This window comes from Pleurodeles waltl, chromosome 7 (assembly GCF_031143425.1).
Source record: "Pleurodeles waltl isolate 20211129_DDA chromosome 7, aPleWal1.hap1.20221129, whole genome shotgun sequence".
Taxonomy (NCBI): domain Eukaryota; kingdom Metazoa; phylum Chordata; class Amphibia; order Caudata; family Salamandridae; genus Pleurodeles; species Pleurodeles waltl.
Window position 1 is genome coordinate 606,432,051 of NC_090446.1, and position 17,449 is coordinate 606,449,499.

Below are 17,449 nucleotides of genomic sequence, written 5' to 3' on the forward strand. Positions count from 1 at the left end.
TTTTTTTCCATTCACCATTTCTGAGTGTAGATTTACACCCAAGGGCATGATTTGGATTTTAGTGGGTGGGTTACTCTGTCACAAACGTGACGGATATCCAGTCCACTTTATTATAGGTGGATTATATCTTATGGCACTTGCAATAAGGCTAACGAATATCTGTCACTTTGTGACAGAGCCTGTCTGTCAAATTCTAAATCAAGCCCTCCGTGTGGACTTTCATGTCTCTATCCTCTTTTGGAACCCCACACATGATTTAAGGGTTTAAATTTACAGCTAGGCCCTTTCCACATGCAGGTGTAGATCTCCCCTACAGTGGCTAAGATGTACATGTGAGAAGGTATGGGAACAATTTTACATTTACAACACTTAAAAAAACAAATTGTTGTTGTTGAACTAAAAAAATGAAATGTTACATTACATCAACATGTTAAATGAAATGTGCATTAAATAATTACATCATATTTAATTTATAAGTATTTCTTAAAATAACAATTACAAAAGAATCCCACCCACAGTATTTTTTTAATTTAATACATATTACATTTTGTGAAGTTAAAAAAAAAAAATTACTGTATTTTTCTGACTGAAAACATAGAAAGGCCCCCAACAGGAGGAAACTTTATCTAACAATCTTCAGTAATTCTCTCCCCACCACCCCTAACTGTGGCACATCCCCCATTTTATATAATCAGTTCTAGATTACAAAGACCAAACCAAGAGTACAATAATCTCCATTTGTTATTGATGACTCACATTGAATTCACTATACATTACAGGCCTTACTAGCACCGCCCCATGACATGTATGTACCTATTAGACTAACTCAGCGATGATGTTACCATCGCTATCACTATTGGTGTTACAGTCTTGTTATCTCTCAGCCACAATAGCTTCCTTCAGTTTGGCAACCATAGGCACCACCACATTTGACCAGATAAGTGTCAATGCATTTTAAAATAATACTATTATTTCATAATTATACAGTGATTTTTCACATTAGAAAACATTTTTTTTTTTTTTTTAAAGTTGAAATAATATTTTATTATTTTGATCATCATTTCGTATTGGTGTTATTTTAAGCTCATGCCTCCATTTTATGTGGAAGTGTAAAATTACCCCTGAGGGCTCATTTATGGTTCTTAACATATTCCATGGCTGGAACTGAGGAGTACATTTGCTGCTATTTTGTCACCTTTAGGTCTGTGGTAATTTTAGAATTGTAGTTTGTGAATAGCAATGGGCTTACTGTGTTGTGGGTAGGTGTTTATAGTAGACTCTCTCTCCCTAAAAGCTTCCTACTTTTCCCGAAACCCCTCCCATTTTGTACTAAGTATTGTCCATTTTTCCAACCACTCACCATTTTCCCGCTCATATGTCCTACTAAAACATAGGCTTACACGTGTGGAGATCTCTGCCTAGAATAAATAGGAGAGGAAATCACAGAGGTCTCAGATCTCAGTCCATAGGTTAGTAAATAGCGTTTTGTAGTATGTGAGCAGTACTGCTAATTAATGCACTACAAAATGCAGTTTGTTGATAGTCCACATAGATTTAATTTTACGACCTTCCCATTATCAACATGTGGGTATCCAAGTCACTTAGTGTCTACACTGCAGAGTGCTTCATAGCTCTTTCAATAAAGAGTTATGTATACTGGTTCTGGGAATTCCTACTTGGGATGCCCCATCCCATCCCAGCGCATAAGCATGCCACTGCTGTTTTTCTTTCCTGTTGAATTGTCTGTATCTGAACTTGTTACTTCATTATTTCCTTATATGGTTCCTAGTCCTTATTCTTTTGATCCCTTTTTATTGTTTTTTGAAGTGTTTTGGTTGAGGAGGGTGTAAACCCTTCAATCCTTGTCTGGGTGAACCACAAAAGTCTCCAAATTAACCTGTGCCTAACCTTAGACACAAAAGCAGTCAGGCTTAACATGGAGACATTGTGTTAAATTTTTATGCAGCACACAAATTGTAATAAAGTGAAAAATCAACACAAGAAATAACTCATGTCAATTTAGGAAAATAGAGTAACGTTAACAAATAAAATGAGACCAAAACAACAAAAATCCAGTCCGTAGAACTGGCGATATGCGATTTTAAAGTTTATATTAAAAATGGTGTCAAGAAGCGGAAAGAGCTAACTGTGGGTTTCTGGTCGCACTAGACTGGGACAAAGTCACAAGTTCAGGCAGACTGAGATGGAATGTGAGCTGGATACAGGGACATGCTGAAAAAGTTACATTTTCAAAGTCCAGTGCATAGAGTTCAAAACTTCAGGATTTCAAAGGAGGAGCTCAACTGATTCCAGCCAGGGGTCCAGGACCTGAGTAGGCACTGCCCGGGGATCACTCCAGCAAAGGCCAGTAGGGCTCAGGCAGGGCCAGTTGTAGGTCCAGTTGAGTGTACCTGCAGGGCCAGTTGCAGCATGGCAGTCAACTGGATCTTGTTTCCCTGTAGCTCAGAACAGGAGGTCAGCTAACCAACCACAGAGAGTCATTCTAGTAGTCCTGGGTTCAGGGAGATGGTCCTCTCTCCTTCAAGCAGCAAGGCTGGCCTCAAGCAGCAGGCAGGCCTTAAGTAGCAAGGCAGGCCTCTGACAAACAAAGGCGGCCTCAAGCAGCTGGGCAGTCTTCAGGAATGCAAGGAAGTCCTTCTGTAGTCAGTGTGCAGGTCCATGTACGGAAGAGTTGGTCTGAGGGCCCCCTTTTTATTACCTGGTGACAGCTTTGAAGTGGAAGAATCTCCTGGAGTTTTCCTCGCACAAATGATCGGGAATTACCTACCTCCCTGCCCAAGTCCCAAATTGTCGGGGTGACAAAAGTTTGGTGTCAAGTTCTTTGTAAGTGTGCTGAGGCAGCTCCTTTTAAATGTAAGAAGGTCAGGGAGCAGCTCCGCCCCTCCCATCCTGTAGGATGGTCCTCTCCGTTCACTGTGTGTGTCCAATATCCATTCCTGATGGGGATGCGGGGCATATTACAGAGCCAAGCAGCTGGAAACTCCTAGAAGGCATTAAGAACGTTTAGGGCAGAAAAATGCCAACTTTCTTAAAGTGGCATTTTCAAAATTGTAATGAAACAGCCAACTTATATTAAGAATGGCGTCAAGATGCAGAAAGCGCTAACTGTGGGTGTCTGGCCGCACTAGACCGGGACACGGTCACAAGATCAGGCCGACAGCGATTGAATGTGGGCTGGATACAGCGACCAGGTTAGCTGTGCTGAAAAAGTTAAATTTTCAAAGTCCAGTGCATAGAGTTCAAAACTTCAGGATTGCAAAGGAGGAACTCCACTGATGCCGGCCAAGGGTCCAGGACCTGAGTAGGCACTGCCTGGGGATCAGGAACATACTCCACTAGAGGCCAGTAGGGCCAGGCAGGGCCAGTTGTGGGTCCAGTTGGGCGTACATGCAGGGCCGGTTGCAGCAGGGCAGTCAGCTGGACCTTGTTTCCTGTAGCTCAAACTAGGAGGTCAGCTAACTGACCCCAGGCAGTCATTATAGTAGTCCTGGGTTCAGGGAGATGGTCCTCTTTCCTTCAAGCAGCAGGCAGGCCTTAAGCAGCAGGGCAGTCCTCTGGTAGTAGCATGGCAGTCTTCTGCGAAACAAATCAGGCCTCCAGCAGCAGGGTAGTCCTCAGGACTGCAAGGAAGTTCTTCTGTTGTCAATGTGCAGGTCCAGGAGTGTACTGAAGAGTTGGTCTGATGGCCCACTCTTTAATACCTGGTGCCAGATTTAAAGTGGAAGAATCTCCTGGAGTTTCCCTCGGGCAGATGATTCTGGAATTTCCTACCTCCCTGCCCAGATCCCAAAATGTCAGAAACAATTCTGGTGTCAAGGTTCATTGTAAGTGTGCTGAGGCAGCTCCTTTAAAATTTAAGAGGGGCATTGAGCATCTCCGCCCCTCCCATTCTGTAGGATGGCCCTCTCCCTTCACTGTGTGGCCACAAATATGCATTCCTGATAGGGAGCACTTTACAGAGCCAAGCAGATGGAAACTCATAGAAGGCCCAAGAAAGTTTAGAGCAGGAAAATGCCACATTCTTAAAGTGGCCTTTTCAAAATTGTAATCAGACATCCACCTTTACCTTTAAAGAGGATTTTAAATTAGAATTCATTTGAATCCAAACAGGATAGTTCTACTTACTCCTAATCAAACATTGGCACTTAATAATTGTAAAAAGCTAACCTAATGTTATCCTATGGGAGAGTGAGGCCTCATAGCAGTGAAAACAAATTTGGAATTTTTCCACTGCCAGGACATGTAAAACTTAAAAGTACATGTCCAACTTTTTGTTTTATCACAATGCCCCCTTCCCTGTCAGTTGTTTACAGCCTACCTTAGGAGTGACATATGTATCAAAAAGGAAGGTTTAGGCCTGGCAAAAGGTTTATTTTGCCAGGTTAACTTGGCAGTTTAAAACTGCACACAGGCTGCAGTGGCAGACTTGAGACACGTTTTAAGGGGCTACTTATAGTCCCGCCCCCCTGATATACCGCCATCAAAAATTGTTATCCAGAGCTTTTCATTTTTGATTTGTGTTCTTGAATCATTAGAGAAGTAATTTAGCTTGGGAAGATATTACTGATATGGGCTGAATTTTGTGGACAACAATTTTAAAAATGGCAGATGTGTTGAAATGATGATGTAATATTTCAGGAACCATGAGACCTATAATACTACTTTTTGTTGTCAAAATATCGCTTTTGGGGGTCAAGTTGTTTTATAGAGACAGAAAATAACTCACCAGAGCAACTCTTTCTCCATTTGCCAAAATGATGGCTATATTAGAGGAAGAAGAGACATATATATAAATAAAACAAATAATGGTTTTTAATCCTTTTATGTATACACCAAACAATGTTTATGATCTAAATATGAAACAAAAAGGTTTAGACACATTTTCATAGTTCACTTTATTAGTTTAGCAAATCGGTTGTGGTACATTTGCAGAATGTTTAACATTTGGGAAGAGCATATCGACAGGGCCTTTTTTTGTAGCACAGGTTTTGCAAGTACATGTACATTTAAGGTTTGTGGGTAGACACTTTAGAAATGTTGTAGGTTTTAGCACCCCATCAATATCTTTCTGGCCAAATTCATGCAGATCTTACTCTACATATGCATGATCCAAAACATTTACACATCTTCTCATCAAGTAGAACGCTCTTTTAATGTGTCCACGCACAGAATATGACGTCGGTGGAAGGTCACTTAGCAGGACTGATCTCATGAACTCCCTGTATTGAGGATCGTCAAATGTGTGATAGCCAGAACTCCTTTTTCACACACGCACAAGATATTTTTCTGCGTTTTTGAAGTCACTATCTTCTTCTGTCTCAGCAAATCCTTTTAGAAACTAAAACCATTCAGCTAAAGCTTTGTTCCAGTTTTGTTCATAGTGTCATCACCCGTAAGAATATATACCTTGATAAAAACACTGGACATCTCTGGGTCACGTTTCTTGTACAGAATATGAAGCAAGATTAAGTGTATTTTCGTGCCTGTTCCATAACGTATCCATAGCTCTGACAATGTTTGACTTACGAACATTGCAACAAATCTAAGTAGCACAATAATATCTGTGTCAGTTGACAGTACGATGACTCGATTGGAACCATTTTGAGCAGCCCACTCAACATGTGGCACAACACCAAGGTCAGCTAAGTTCTTGAACAATATGTCCCTTACCTTTTAAATATCTCTCTGCAGGCACGAACTCCTCATTGATAATCACTCCACTTGCAGTAATTGGAAACTCAGTGTTCAATGAAGCATCAGCAATGTTTTGGCGAGTTTACATCTCTAATTTTCATGTTGATGACCAGAATTTGTCAAGTTGCACAGGTATAGGTGTCGAGTTTTTGATGCAGGCAAGGTCACTTTTTCCACTTGTAGATGTTAGTCTGATTCTCTCACAATTGTTGACAGCTAGTTCAAGATAACTGTCAAAGACAATGTGCAATTCTTGCAAGGTGCACACTGATATCTGTAGAACAGTCTGAATGACCTCTCTGAAGTTTTGCATGGATGAAATCTTGACCATTCACAATTGTGAGATATAGTCCACAACAACACCAGTTTTCAATGAGGACACCCTTTTGAATTGAAATTCTTCAGGTGAAAGTTTTTTTTCGAGCTCTTGCATGAGTTTGTGCTTCACTGGTTTGGTTTTAGCATCTCTATCAAATAATGCATTTGTTGGAAGACGATCATGCGACAGAATGCCCTTGATAAATGATCTCCTTTCCATTCCTACATCCATCTCTCTATATGCTTGCAAAAGTTGTTTTTTGTGACCTGTTTTGTAGTGGCTGGTTGGATGAAACTCTTACAATGGCAGTTAACGTGTGGAAGTTTAGCTTTAGTGATTGTCAAACAGCTTTTTCTCTTTCAATACAAATCTGTCCTGCTTCAGTTTTGAGTATAGCTTCGATCCTTGTTCCAGGCTATCTAACACTCACGCCTTTATATCGTTATCCACATATTGTTTGGTCACAGTTGTGCAGTCACACAGGCTCAGTCATTTCAATGGGGTTTCCTTGCTGCTGCATGAAATGAAGAAGGCTCTCAACATGTTTAATAAAACATTCACCTCTCCTTCCCACAATGGTCCATTAATTTTGAAGTCGTCATCTCTCTGAAAACGTTGCAAATAGAACGGATTTCATGGCAACCTAGCTGCCATTGAGCAAAATATTCACTTTCATGTGTCTGACCAGCAATTCCCCTAGAGCTTTTCTGTGATCTCCGGATCCTCTGTTCCAGTTTCATATCTGGAGCTACATCATTGAACCTTCCCTCTCTCTTTCACCACAAAAAGTCTGTGGATGAATTTGCTGTAGAGGTGTGAATGTTCCACCTCTAGTTTCTTCACACTTTGTGAATACCAGGACCCATAGATCAGGTAGTTTATGCAATCAAATTCACGGAACACAGTCAGTGACTCTACAGTCTTCATGTGCAGCTCCCGGTCACCTTCCCAATCACCATGTGTCAAGACTTTCACTAGACCTATTTTGTTAAACATTTCCCCATTACTTGCAAAGTTCTGATTTTTCTTCACATTCTTTGACAAACTACGCAAACTTGTTTTTCTGATTTTGAACTGAGTGTATTGAACACTGCCTGGCTTTGCATTATGTCTTTTTAATGAAGTGCACCCTGTGCCTTGTTCACATCCGAGATAAGATGTGTTAAACCTAAATTGCCATTCTTCTTCCAGAAAGCATTCCAACGCAACGTTTCTATAGCCTCAGATATGATGAGCATACCTAGTAGTAAACAAACATATAATGAGTTCTGCTCAATACTGACTGGACAGTTTAGCTTACAAAGATTTCAGCCTCAATAAGTGCATCGCCTATGGCACATCTACTGAGATAACTTTCTTCACACCACCACACAACTTTTCTCATGTGGAAAACGCCCATCAATGGATAAAGACCATCAACTTCTACTTGATTGTTCATAAATATGTAGCCGCAATATGGAAAACACCTTCATCACAGAAAATTGGTAGGATAGGCTGGTCTTCAAGCTGACCATACACATTTTGGAATTCTTTTTAGAGGTGTGTATATACTGTTGCGTAGTTTGCGACTGGAGATGATATTACTGGTAAAAACCCAACCTTCTTCAGTGGGGAGGTATTCTGGGAGACCAGAGCATGAATTCTAGTTCAAGGAGGAACTGACTTTTAGTCATTCTTCAGTGAATTCAGTTAAATCAGCTTTGTGGACCTCGGCATCGGGTAGAAGAAGATGCATGTCCTCAGCCACTTTGAAACTTTTTGGTAGAGTGCTATGTGTTAATGGCTTGTAGAGATTTTGCACACATTGGCAAGGCAGTTAGGTTATAAGTTTGCAGGTTCAGTTGTTTATTCCTACAGCTGACACAGTTTGTTTTCCAGCAGCTACTTCATTTATACTGTCTTGAAAAAGCACCATGGCAGTACCATGTGTGCTGGCTGTTCCAGACAAAGAAGAGCTGTCTTCAAAATCAAAATTATCAAGAGCAGCAATTATAAATCCTTTCCTGTTAAAGTGACTTGGAAGTGGTGTGCTTTCGTATTCACAAGATATTAAAGCATGAGCTGCTAACAAGTTCTTCCTCCATACTGTGTCATTATAATTTGTTGATACACCAACCCTAATCATTGACATGATTAGCTCTCTCCTTTGGACTTGTCACATATAGTGTGGGCAGTCATCATGTGAGGTGGAGTTTTCTTTTTGCTGTGATGTCATTCATAAAACATGATTTGGAAAAGACAGTACATTTGCGGAGCGCATGCCTGTCGGTTCATGGGATTGTCTTCCACTTCTTCACTTATATCTTCAAAGCCATCATTAATGTTGTTGTCTTCTGTTCTGAAGTCCGTAACTTTAGTTTGTAACAGTTTTGCTTTGCTGATACTAAACAATTATGTAACAAATGTTAAGACAACATCAGACATTCTTGTTGACTCCCTTGATTTACGGAGCTCTGAGGCATCACAAAATTTGTCATTAAGTCCAAACTCAGGACGTTTCTTAAAATGGTTGCTGCTGATTTTACTGCGTCCTGTGATCCTATTTTGGCAGCAAGAATTTAAGGAGTCAGATCAGCTGAAAACACCAGAAGTGGCTCATTCTTTTTGTTAAACTGACAAAAACAAATTCTGTAATTGTACATTCTCACCAGAAACATCTTAATTTCATTATTATGGATCAATACAGTTTTATCAATGTTGACTGTTATTTCGCTGGTCTCACTGAGTGTGAACCCGTAGCCTTCACTCAAGAGTGGCTTTAAAAAATAATTTGCTTTTTCAAAGAGTGCAGACTTAACTGAAGGCTGGCAGTTACATTACTGCTGGGAGCTCATTGTACATTCATATTTTCTTATGCAGTTCAGGTCGCCATACAAGTTGGCTGCAGATACATTCACCTCGCTGTTTATATCTGGTACTCGGCTGAAAAATATCATCTTGTAAGAAAGGGAGGGGGGGAGGGGGCTGTACTGCAGCGTTAGTTTAAAAGCCACATACGTCATACCATTGGCTATTTGCAGCAGATGGCTTGTGTAACCTCTGCATTTCATCCTAGGGAACAATTTCTGGTGCACCCTTTCTCTCTGTATGCTATCATCAGTACAGAGTCCCCTCAGAACCGCCCAGTTTATTTGCAGTGAAGGAGTGCACCATTCCCTAAAGAGATATTGAATTCTTCATAAAGAAGTGGAAGGTAAGTGTGGTGTCTCCACTACTAGTTACAGTAACAGTAACTCTTTGTGTGATTGGGTTGGTTATGTACTCCACACCCACAAAGACACCCACTCTCCCTCATTGAAGTCACCTTATTGGCCATAGGCAAGCATAGGGGGTGATCCCTGGTAAGGTGTAATTATCTCATCAACAGACCCCCGGCCCCTTTTATCGATGTGGCTTATTCTAGCCAGCCCCTGATTTCAAGATCCTAGGAAATGTCTTGAAGCCCCTGGTAAATGGTAGAGCCTTCAGAAACTAGACTTACTCCAGAAACGCCAGTGCACGTTTTAGTTGAGCAAGTCTTTCTCACCGGGTGCAGTGCTCAAGATCGATTTCAGAGAGGTTTAAGTGCAGTCCGTGACTGGCGCTGACTGGGGGTCCATGTCACCACCAACTCCACTCCACCAGAGATTCAACTCAACTTCAGCTTCCTCAGGTGCAGCTTCTAGTAACCCCTGTGCAGTTTCCATAGTCTCTGGTGTGACCATCTCTCCCAGACATTCTCCAACTCCCAGTCGATATACCAGCCCAACTTTAGTCCAAACAGAACTTGCTGGCCTTTCAGAGATGGGTGTTTCTTCCTTGGAGTTGTCTTCTAGGCCATCCTCATGCAAGAGGGTGCGCTTTGGGGAACCAAACACAAACCTGGAGACTGGGACTAGTGAACTTGATGGCATGCATCCAGCCAGACGCAGTCACATAGTCATGGGGTCAAGGCTTTGGGGCATTGTCTATTTTGATAGTCACCTCTACTTGTGCTGGAGAATGAGGCCACCTGTTCCTTGGTGGGTGCTGTTTATCCCCAACTGGGACAGCACTAACAATAGCACTACAAGTTCTGAAGCAGACTGAAGGCATTTGGTGCAACCTTTCTCTGAGTCTACTCTTTGAAAGCTATTGGTCATCAGGTACCAAGCTCCAAGGAACAATCAGGTTTTTATGTATAGTCGTCAACCCAGTGAGTAATGGTGGCTTTCCTCAAGTGCACAACTTCATCCTTCCACTTGGGCTAAAAGGCCAAGTGTCTGTAGATGAGGGGGAAGATGATTTATGAGTCCAGAGTTTTTTCCCCCTGCTATATGCAAACCTATCCTAAAGCTTGAAACTCAGGCAGATGTTCAGCTGCTGTGCCTAATTGCTTTCAGGCTAAACCTAGTAAATATTGGTTCATTCCCAGCCTGGAAACGAAAGCTGCAGAGCAGCAGTTGCTGATATCCGGGATTTCACCGGACCCACCCTCTAGTCTGTGTCTATATTCTCGGTGCAAGTACCTTGTATCTGAAGACGGAAGACAGGGCAAAAGAGCTTCTTTGAATCCATGATGGGTGACGTGCTCCAGTAGTAGGAAACTAGCACCTGCACCCACAAATTGCAGAGTTCCATCTGTGCTGTACATACTCCTGTTTCAAACCAGCACAGACCTTCCAGTTTTCTGGAGATGGGGAGGTCTTTTGACACAACAACTGAGCTGGAGCCACCTTATTACCCAGGAGACAGATGAGGAAAATCTTGAGGGAGAAGATCAAACTCACTCTCCCACCCTCTCCCAAGTCCAATAAATTCTAATTAGACCCACATCAGATCGCCAATGGTGCCTAGGTCCTCTCATTGGTTACAACAGGCTTGCTGTGCATTTGTATGGCCACCACCAAGTGATTCCTCCTGTCCCATCTTGGAGCCTTATACTTTCAATCTCTAACTTTCCCTATAGAAGTTCAGAATGAGGACTTGGGCCCAGATATTGCTAACCGTGCAGATCACTGACTATATTTTATCAGCACATTCAAGACTTCTACCTTTACAGAGGGAAACCATTAGTACCAGTACAGGCCTCTGCTATTTGGTCTCAGTGTGGGCCCTTGTGTATTTACAAATAATGTGGTCCAGATAGTGTCTGGCATCCATCAGTAGAAGGTCAGCACGTACCCTTCCCGAGATAACTTTGCAATCCTCCTTTTCTCCTGCTGGTACAGGTGAAGAACATGTGACTACTCTCAGACAATACTTATTTGACATCCTCCTAATATGTGTTTCCTTCAGACATGTATGCCGGTTTTCTGTATTGCTACACCACATGCATTTTGCCAGCACTGTGTGCTAGAGCCTTCTAATATTGATGCTGAAAGTTCTATGAAACCTCTTGTCTTTGGCCGCAACTACCGGTGTAGTCTTTTTCCTCTTGTCTGTGTCATTCACAGTGATGGAATCTACCTACACATTGAGAACAAGAATGAGACAGGCAATAATAATAGGATAAAGTTGCTCCTAATTGACTTATTTACTAGCCCAGAGGTCCATTTACACCCTCTTGCTAGATCCTCAGTCATCGAGCCAAAAGCACACATTGATTCATCTGATGGAGTACATAGGCTTAGGGGTGTGGCATACTGCCAATGATGTATTCATGGTTAAGCCATTCTGGGAGTTTAAGCTCTGTATTAAAAAAAACTGCAGGAGCAGTTTCAGGTCCCCACCAGTTGGCAATGGGAAAGAGCCTATGAATAAAAGTGATGGAGTTCATAACCATAACTTTGTTTATTGTTTGAAAGTAACTGTTTACTATGTACAAGCATTTCAGGGGTGAATTCCAATAAATAATTCTTCCCTTATCCCAGCAATATTATATTCAAGATGAATTTACAATGTTTGCTTCTCCAGTCTTGTGGCTTTAGAGAGCTATGTGCACTATGTGGTGGTGTGAACCAATGCATTGGTACTCTTTGTCATCCTGTAAATAATGTACAGCTAAGCTAGTCCACTTATGTTTGAGTCATGTGACCCTGCAGATTGTTCACAGATATATGCACTGGTATGTTATCTTACTCGGGTTTTATTTCAGCCGACATTACTGTATCCATGTCATACACCAATGTAAGAACTTAGTATTCAAAAAATGCTTTAAAAGTCTAAGGTAAAGCAGAGTTAGAAAAGGATGTAAGATGTATTTCAAATATCTCATTATTGGGGTTTCTTTGCAAAGCTGTCAAGGTAAACCATTTCAGTATACTGGATGACTTAAATAACTCAGCTTACCCTGACAAGGCCATGAAACACTCTGATTTCTATTTAGGTGTATGCTCTGAATGTGTGAGATTCTGATCTGTGCTGCTTATTTGAAAGCCCTACCATCAGGTTCGAGGGTTTAACCTCCATGTCCTTCAGCATATGCCTTCAAGTATGATAGCTTTGCCCTACTGATCATGTGTGCATGCCCTGAAAGATTTCTGATCTTCTTTACTTTCTGCTGTTTCAGACACAGTGTACAGAGGAGGCACCAGATGGAAGTGCCACCAATGGGGATGGTATCGATGGAGAGCCTATGGAGGATAGTCAAAGGTGAGTCTGAGCAGTTACTGGTCCAGAAACGTAAACATTCTCTGTGGCACCAGCATCAGTGTGAGGCAGAACAAGACTATATATGAGTAAATAACAGTCTCCCTAGTGGGCTGAAGACTTAACCAAGTATGCTATGTTCTTTACTGCTGTATGATCTCCTACACTTCTTATGACATTGTTGTGTGCTATATATTGAGTCACTTCAGGTTTAACAGGTGACCGCTTTAGCATTTTAGGATTCACTGAGAGTAATGTTATGGATAATCAACCTTCTCTCCCTCTACATGTGTGCTCTCGCTTTCATTCTCTTTGTCTCTTCCTTTTCCAAACTCTTTCTCTAAATTGTTGTGCATTTCACAGTGTCTTTTACTCACACTGAATATTCAATCATTTGATCGATTTTCAGGTTACAGATGGGCCTCCATTTTACAGAAGGTCTTGCCAGTCGTGCAGTTTGATCCTTCATTGGATCTTTCATAGATTCATATGCTTTAATTATTTCCTGTCATGAGGAAGTAGTAAGTGTTAAACAGCAATGGCATGTAATATCAGGTTGCACTTTGTGCAGCCTGTTCATTTCTGTGGTATTTTCATAGCTCCAATTTTCTTCTGAATGTCAAGAAAAAGGGGAATTCTTTAGAGTTCTGCTCTCACAAAGACTATTCACAAGTGTCAAAATACATTTGAGATTTTTTTTTTTACCATATCTTGGGAATGTATTTGCTCTGTAGGATTGTTCTTCCATTCACGACTACAGAAACTTTTTTTCCATTGATTGTTTCGGGAATGTGGATCCCAGGAAGTGTTCTTCAATTTACCTAGGATGTTTCCAGGTTCCTCAGTTTGGAGACTCTATTGAACTCCAGTAACTTGCTCTTCAAATTCTGGTGGCCAGACATTTTAGCTATTGAAGCACGTCTAGAGCTTTTTCAACAAAACTACTACATCTGTAAAAAATCTTTTGCTCAAAAACACGTATGGATAATGAGAGAAAGTTGATGTTTCCCATTACGGTGATCTAAACAGACAGTGTTGTTGTGCAGTGCACCCCTATAGGAGGAGAGCACCAAAAAGGTAAAGCATTTACAACATAGGTTCTCTGAGTGGGAAAGAAACATGTGTTGGCGTCTATACCATTTTTGGCTGCCCCTACATATATCATATTTCATATACTGTGACTGAGTCACTAACTTGTCTGTTTACATTCTTTTTGATGGTAAAATTCTCTTCTGTGACATCTTCACTGATAATTCCTTGTCCGTGAGGATATAATTTAGCAGTCGTATGTGGTCTACACCTTTTTTGTCAATTTCTTGATCTCTATACTGTATAGTATTCAATCACCCATTTCTTTGACGACTGCCATTCCACCAACTTTCTTTGACCAGCCCCTCATTGACATGGAAAGCTTTTCCTGGTCCCTTTCTTGCCCACAACAGTTTCAACCATTCATTTTACTGTTTTCTGCAAGTGTCTTAACTAAAGATTAAACAGATTTCCCTGTCCAACATCTTATTGGATCTTTTCCAAGCCAAAGGAAAGCAGAAAACAGTGGTGAAGAATTGTTTTTTTTGATTGAGTAAGTACTAGGGAAGCAACGGGTCTAAATAAATTAAATATCAGCTTCTTGCATCAAAGGGGCAGAAATGGATGAGGTAAATCGAAATCACAGATGCTGTTTGGGTTTACTCTCTGTAAGAGGGAACACCTCCTTTATGTTTATTTCTCTATTTTTGCATTTTCAATCAGTTTGCTTGTTTCCCTCTTAGGCGGCATCCTTCCGATCATAGAGAGTGCACATAACAAAAAGGGCATGCTTCAGGCAGAAAAGATCCTCTCTGTTCATTGCTGTTCTCCTTCCTATTTTCTGTCTCATTTGGGGGGGGGGGGAAGACTGCGTTTTTGGTCCTGGACTCGGCAGCCATCTAGGGAAACCTACCAAACCTAGACATTTCTGAAAACTAGACACCTGAGGGAGTCCAGTGAGGTGTGACTTGCATGGATCCCTCAGTGTTGTCTTATCCAGAATCCTCAGCAAACCTAAAATTTAGCTAAAAAAAAATCCTCACATTTGTGTGGGATCACTGTACCGGCACAAATTTCTTACCACCCAAGTTTCCCTCATTCTCCTGACAAAAATGATACCTCACTTGTGTAGGTGGGCCAAGTGCCTGTGACAGGGAAGAGACAACAAGTCGAAATTGAGGGGGAACCAAAGCAGGTCCAAAAGGGCAGTTTGGAAAAAAAAAAAAAAAAAAAACAAGGCTGACAAGTGGGGCAGAATTTTCATTGGAATAGATGCGACAATTTTGGGTGGTAGGAATTTTGTGGATTCCTGCAGATTCCAGAAGGTTCCATCACAAAAATGTGGGGAAAATGTGTGATTTCAAGCAAAGTTCGAGGTTTGCAAGGCATTGTGGGTAAAAAAAATGGTGCGGTGTGCAAGTGAAGCACACCACCCTGGACTCCCTCAGCTGTTTAGTTTTCAGATGTGTCTAGATCTCTTATATTTTTCTACGTCAGGGTCCCAAAGTCAAAAAAGTGCAGCCCTCACCTTTCCAAGTGGGACGATTTTGAAAGTCAGACAAGCTCTCATGGCCCAAATGTAAAACCAAAATAATCAAATGTCCTCTTGCTTGCCGTTGGGATGAGATATTTTACTGTGCGAGGGAGAGTTGAAAGACAGTTACCTCCTTCAGTTGGGGCGGGGGCATAACCATGTCCATACTGGGTGGTAGCATAAACCTCACTATTTTTTTTTTATTTTTATTCCTTGGCATTCTCAATGCTTTCTGCCCCCAGGAACTGGATCGGGGTAATTGCCCCATCTGCCCACTGGTGGGCAGAACAACTCTGTCCCCATTTTTTTCGGGGGGGAGTGGTATGGCCATACCTCCACCCTCTTTTTTTGAAAAAAATAATCTTCCCTGGTGGGCTTTCTTAGTTGGAGAGCCTGAATAGGAAGAGAGCACAAAGGACGTGGTTCTAAGTGAATGCATGCAACAGTGGAAGATCAGTTCCCCTAAGGTGTACACCCAGCCTGAGGATCTAATAAAAATAATCAATCATACACGATAAAAGGCACTACAGGAAAATAATTGCAGACAGAAAAGATGACCGAAAGAGCACTTGGGTATAGGTGACGAATGCCAAATGAGCTAGGAAATAAGGAATGTTAGACTTGTCAGCCTTAGGGTGATCTTCCCCAAAAAAGTTTGCCTTATTTCTCAATTTTTGTTGCTCTCATTTTTGTTGGCCTTAGGACTCCACACACTTTACCACTGCTAACCAGTGCTAAAGTGCTTGTGTTCTCTCCTTTCAGCATGGTAAAGTTGGCCTACACCCAGTTGCCACATTTAAATTGTGATTTACTTGTAAGTCCCTAGTAAGTTGGTACTCCAAGTATCCAGTCCCTGTACATGGGATGTTACTAGTGATCCTGCAGCACTGATTGTATCACCCGCTTAAGCGACCCCTTTAACATGTCACAGGTCTGCCATTACAGCTTGTATGTGCACTTTTAAACTGCCATTTCAACCTGGCAAAATAAACCTTTTGCCAGGCCTAAATATTCCTTTTTAATGAATGTAATGTTAATAGGGCAGGGTGCATTATATTTACTTTTAATGTTTTAATGTTATGTCCTGGTAGTGAAAAACTCTTAAATTTGTTTTTCACTACTGCATGGCTGCCTTTCTCACACGATAACATTGGATTAACTTATTATATTTAATAATTGGTAACTTTCAGTTGGGAGTAGGTGAAAATATCGAATTTGGTGTCTAACGAGTTGTAATTTAAAACCCCCTTTAATGGTAACGTTGGATTTTAAGTCACAATTCTGAATATGCCACTTTTATAAAGTTGTCACTTTCTTGTTCCAACCATTTGGTGCCTATAGCCTGTATCCTGGGTCACATGAACAGGTGTAACTGGAAGTTGGTTTTCGTATATTGCAGTTAGACAAAGGGTCAATAGGTGTTGGCAGGATGGGCCATCTATGACTTGATGAGGGTTCGGAGCTGTCACCTACAATACTTGAACATCACAAAAGCTCTGCCTGGCACACTCACAAAAGGTTTTGACACTAGTCTTTTGTGACCCTAGAGAAGCTGAGGCCAGGGCAGGGAGGAATAAAATTCCAAACACATCTGAGCGTGGAAACCTCCAAAATCCCCCCCTCCTTCAAAGTGGACACTTGAAATAAATATTGGACTATCAGATACAACTCTTCAGTACACCTCTAGACCTGTGGAATACTCAGAAGGATTGCTGTGCTGCTTTTCAAGAAGGACTGCTCTTCTGTTGTCTGGCGCCTGGGTGAAAGAGTGGGCCTGCACCTTGAACCCAGGACCACTAAAGGGACTCCAAGGGCTAGTTGGCTGACCTCAGGACCTGAAAATGCTCCAGCAGCTAGAACCCAGTGCCTGAACTCAGTCTGTTGTGAGTCTTGCCCCCAGAGGTGAACTCTCCAGTTCTGGACCCTTGGAAGTGGACCTGAAGGTGCTCTGCCAGCCTTGCTGTGGTCATTTGAGCAGAAGCAACGCAGCGATCAACACACCTACTTGCAACCCCATCTGAATCTCCGTTGTGCGACACATTCCTGATGCAGGACCTTGCATCGCAGCGTCCTCTGAACCACCTCTGCACAATGCGTCCTCGCATCACAAGCTCCACATTTATGGCATCCTCCATGATGATGCAGTACTTAGCATTGCAGCCCGCATCTTCCTCTTTCCCGCCACTGCAAGATGCATCCATGACCTGGGATTACACAACCGTCCACAAAAACAATCTAAGGTACTTTGTTCAGCACTTTGTTCAGCTGGCCCTTGTATCCAGCCTGCGCTCCATCGCGGTCAA

The 17,449-nt window shown here is 41.8% G+C and overlaps 1 protein-coding gene across 16 annotated transcripts in view; it reads left to right on the forward strand.

Annotated features, from left to right (window-relative positions):
* UIMC1 (ubiquitin interaction motif containing 1) overlaps positions 1-17,449 on the forward strand; it is a 380,703-nt gene that overhangs the window by 187,820 nt on the left and 175,434 nt on the right. For all 16 annotated transcript variants that reach the window (XM_069244540.1, XM_069244534.1, XM_069244544.1 and 13 more), the window contains one exon: positions 12,504-12,586. In XM_069244540.1, the coding sequence (XP_069100641.1) occupies positions 12,504-12,586 (83 nt within the window). The remainder of the gene's footprint in view (positions 1-12,503; positions 12,587-17,449) is intronic.